Here is a 2,716-nt window from a genome sequence, read left to right as displayed (position 1 = left end):
CTTTCATTGCCCGTACTCTATGGCTGATCCTCCTTCTTCCCATGATGAGCTCACTAAAATCAACATCAAACTTGAACAACTCCTCCTCTCTCAAGCCAACCTTTCCAACACACTCCACGATATTGCCAACCGAACCACCATCCTGGAAAACCAATCCCCATTGCCCCACTCTTCCTCTTCCACCACCCGTCCCTTAAAATTTGACCTCCCCACCTTCAATGGCTTCGATGCTCTAGGCTGGATCTTTAAGGTCAACCAGTTTTTTGATTATCACCACACCCCACCCGATCAACGCATCCAAATCGCCTCCTTTTACTTGGAAGGCCAAGCCTTAGCCTGCTTTCAATGGATGTTTAACAATGGGTTGTTGTCATCATGGGAGGCATTTCTTCAAGCACTGGAGTTGCGCTTTGCTCCCTCTAAGTTCGATGATCCCATTGCAGCTCTCTGCAAGCTTACCCAGACACAGAGTTTGCACGAATACCTCTCGGAGTTCGAAACCTTGGCCAACCGCATCTCTGACTACCCCCCTAATTTCTACTTAAGCTGCTTCCTCTCGGGTTTGAAACCCCCTCTCCGCCGTGAGGTCACAGCCCTTCAGCCACCGGATCTACCCCATGCTATAGCTTTAGCCAAACTACATGAAGACAAATTTCGCCCATCCATCCCTCCTCTCAACTGTTTTGGTCGTACACCCACCCCCCCACCACCATTGTCACTTTCTCCATCTATCCCACCTAAACCACTTCCTCCGCTGTTGCCTACACCCACCAACAAAATTCCCATTAAACGCCTCACCGAGGCAGAGATGCAGGTTCGCAGAGATAAGAATCTATGTTTCAACTGTGATGAGCGTTACACGAGAGGCCATCAGTGCAAGCCCCAATTTCTTCTTCTCACCACATTCGATTCTGAGAATCCAGATGATTGCCTCCTCTCCGAGGATTCCACGCTAACAGAGGAGTCTCCTTCCGAGGCTGGACTCATCAGTCTCCATGCTTTCTCGGGTCACTGGACCCCCAGAACTTTTCGGGTCACTGGGTCTATCCAGGGTTATGCGGTTCAGATCTTAGTTGATACTGGGGCAACCCATAATTTCATCCAACACAGGGTGGCCCAATTTCTTCACTTACCAACTCAGCCCACTCCTAGCCCATTACGTGTAATGGTTGGTAATGGTGAGTTTCTACCTTGCTCTTCATTTTGCCCCAATGTTACTCTCACTTTGGATAATCAAGAATTTTCTATTGACTTGTACCCACTGAAATTATCTGGCACCGATGTTGTACTTGGTGTTCATTGGCTTTCCATGATCAGCCCTTTTGTAATGGACTACAATGGTCCGCTTATGAGGTTTAATTGGCAACAGAAGCTTGTGGAACTTAAAGGGGATCCTGGCCCAAACCCTTCACCCATCTCAGCCCACCAACTCCGCCGCTTGCACAACACAGATCGGGTTGAAGCACTTTTTCAACTCACCTTGGAGTCACACCCAATTCCAGTACCCTCTTCTTCCAACCCCTCTACTACAGAAACTACACTTCCTTCTTCACCAGAACCCACATTACAAGCTCTAATTTCCAGATATTCCACCCTATTCTCCACTCCTACATCCCTCCCACCCACTCGTCCTACAGACCATTCCATCACACTATCCCCAAATACTCAACCCATTTCAGTTAGGCCATACCGCTATCCCCATTTTTAGAAGGAAGAAATCGAGACTCAAGTCCAGAAAATGCTCGATTTGGGTTTCATTAAACCGAGCAACAGTCCCTTCTCCTCCCCAGTCCTCCTTGTCAAAAAGAAGGACGGCACGTGGCGTTTTTGTGTGGATTATAGAGCTCTCAACGCCGCCACCATCAAGGACAAGTTTCCAATACCCACCGTTGATGAATTGTTGGATGAGTTGGGTCATGCATCTTGGTTTTCCAAATTAGACCTCTATTCGGGCTTTCATCAAATTCTAATGGTACCTGCTGATGCTAAAAAGACCGCTTTCAGAACCCACAATGGTCATTTCGAGTTTCGTGTGATGCCCTTTGGCTTGTGTAATGCCCCCTCTACATTTCAGGCCACCATGAACGATTTGTTTCGTCCCCATTTAAGACGGTTTATCATTGTATTTTTTGATGATATTCTTGTTTATAGCCCTACATTATCTGCGCATGTCGGTCATTTGGAAGTCACCTTCCAGTTACTGCTTTCCAATTGCTTCAAGCTAAAGGGTAGCAAATGCTTTATTGGACATAACTCCATTCAATATCTTGGACATGTGGTTTCCAGTGAGGGTGTTCAACCAGATCCTGAAAAGCTCATTGCAGTACAGAATTGGCCAATCCCTACAACCATCAAGTCTCTTCGTGGGTTCCTTGGTCTCACAGGATTTTACCGCAAATTCGTTTCGGGTTACGCCTCAATTGCTCACCCTCTTACTGATCTATTGAAGAAAGATAATTTCCTGTGGAATGATACAACTTACGCGGCTTTTGTGGCCTTGAAGAATGCGTTATCAGCAGCACCAGTTTTGGCCATCCCAAAATTTGATTCAGTGTTTACTGTTCAAACCGATGCATCAGGTATAGGTATGGGGGCAGTTCTTTCGCAACAGGGTCATCCCATTGCTTATTTCAGTAAGCAATTCTGTCAAAAACTTCGGAACTCCTCTACATATATACGTGAATTATGTGCCATCACTACAGCAGTGCAGAAATGG

The 2,716-nt window shown here is 46.5% G+C and overlaps 1 protein-coding gene across 1 annotated transcript; it reads left to right on the top strand.

Moving 5' to 3' along the window:
* Positions 1-19: 19 nt before the first annotated feature.
* Positions 20-1,708, top strand: LOC106758364. Its single transcript, XM_014641295.1, has one exon. The coding sequence runs from the start codon at positions 20-22 to the stop codon at positions 1,706-1,708; it is 1,689 nt and encodes a 562-aa protein (XP_014496781.1).
* Positions 1,709-2,716: the final 1,008 nt, after the last annotated feature.

Source organism: Vigna radiata, chromosome 4, assembly GCF_000741045.1.
Source record: "Vigna radiata var. radiata cultivar VC1973A chromosome 4, Vradiata_ver6, whole genome shotgun sequence".
NCBI lineage: Eukaryota > Viridiplantae > Streptophyta > Magnoliopsida > Fabales > Fabaceae > Vigna > Vigna radiata.
Note: the sequence above shows the minus strand (reverse complement) of the source record. Positions and strands in the feature narration are given on the sequence as shown.

Bases quoted from the DNA above. Each gene is read 5' to 3' on its own strand.
- LOC106758364 (XM_014641295.1), top strand. From the start codon at position 20: ATGGCTGATCCTCCTTCTTCCCATGATGAGCTCACTAAAATCAACATC.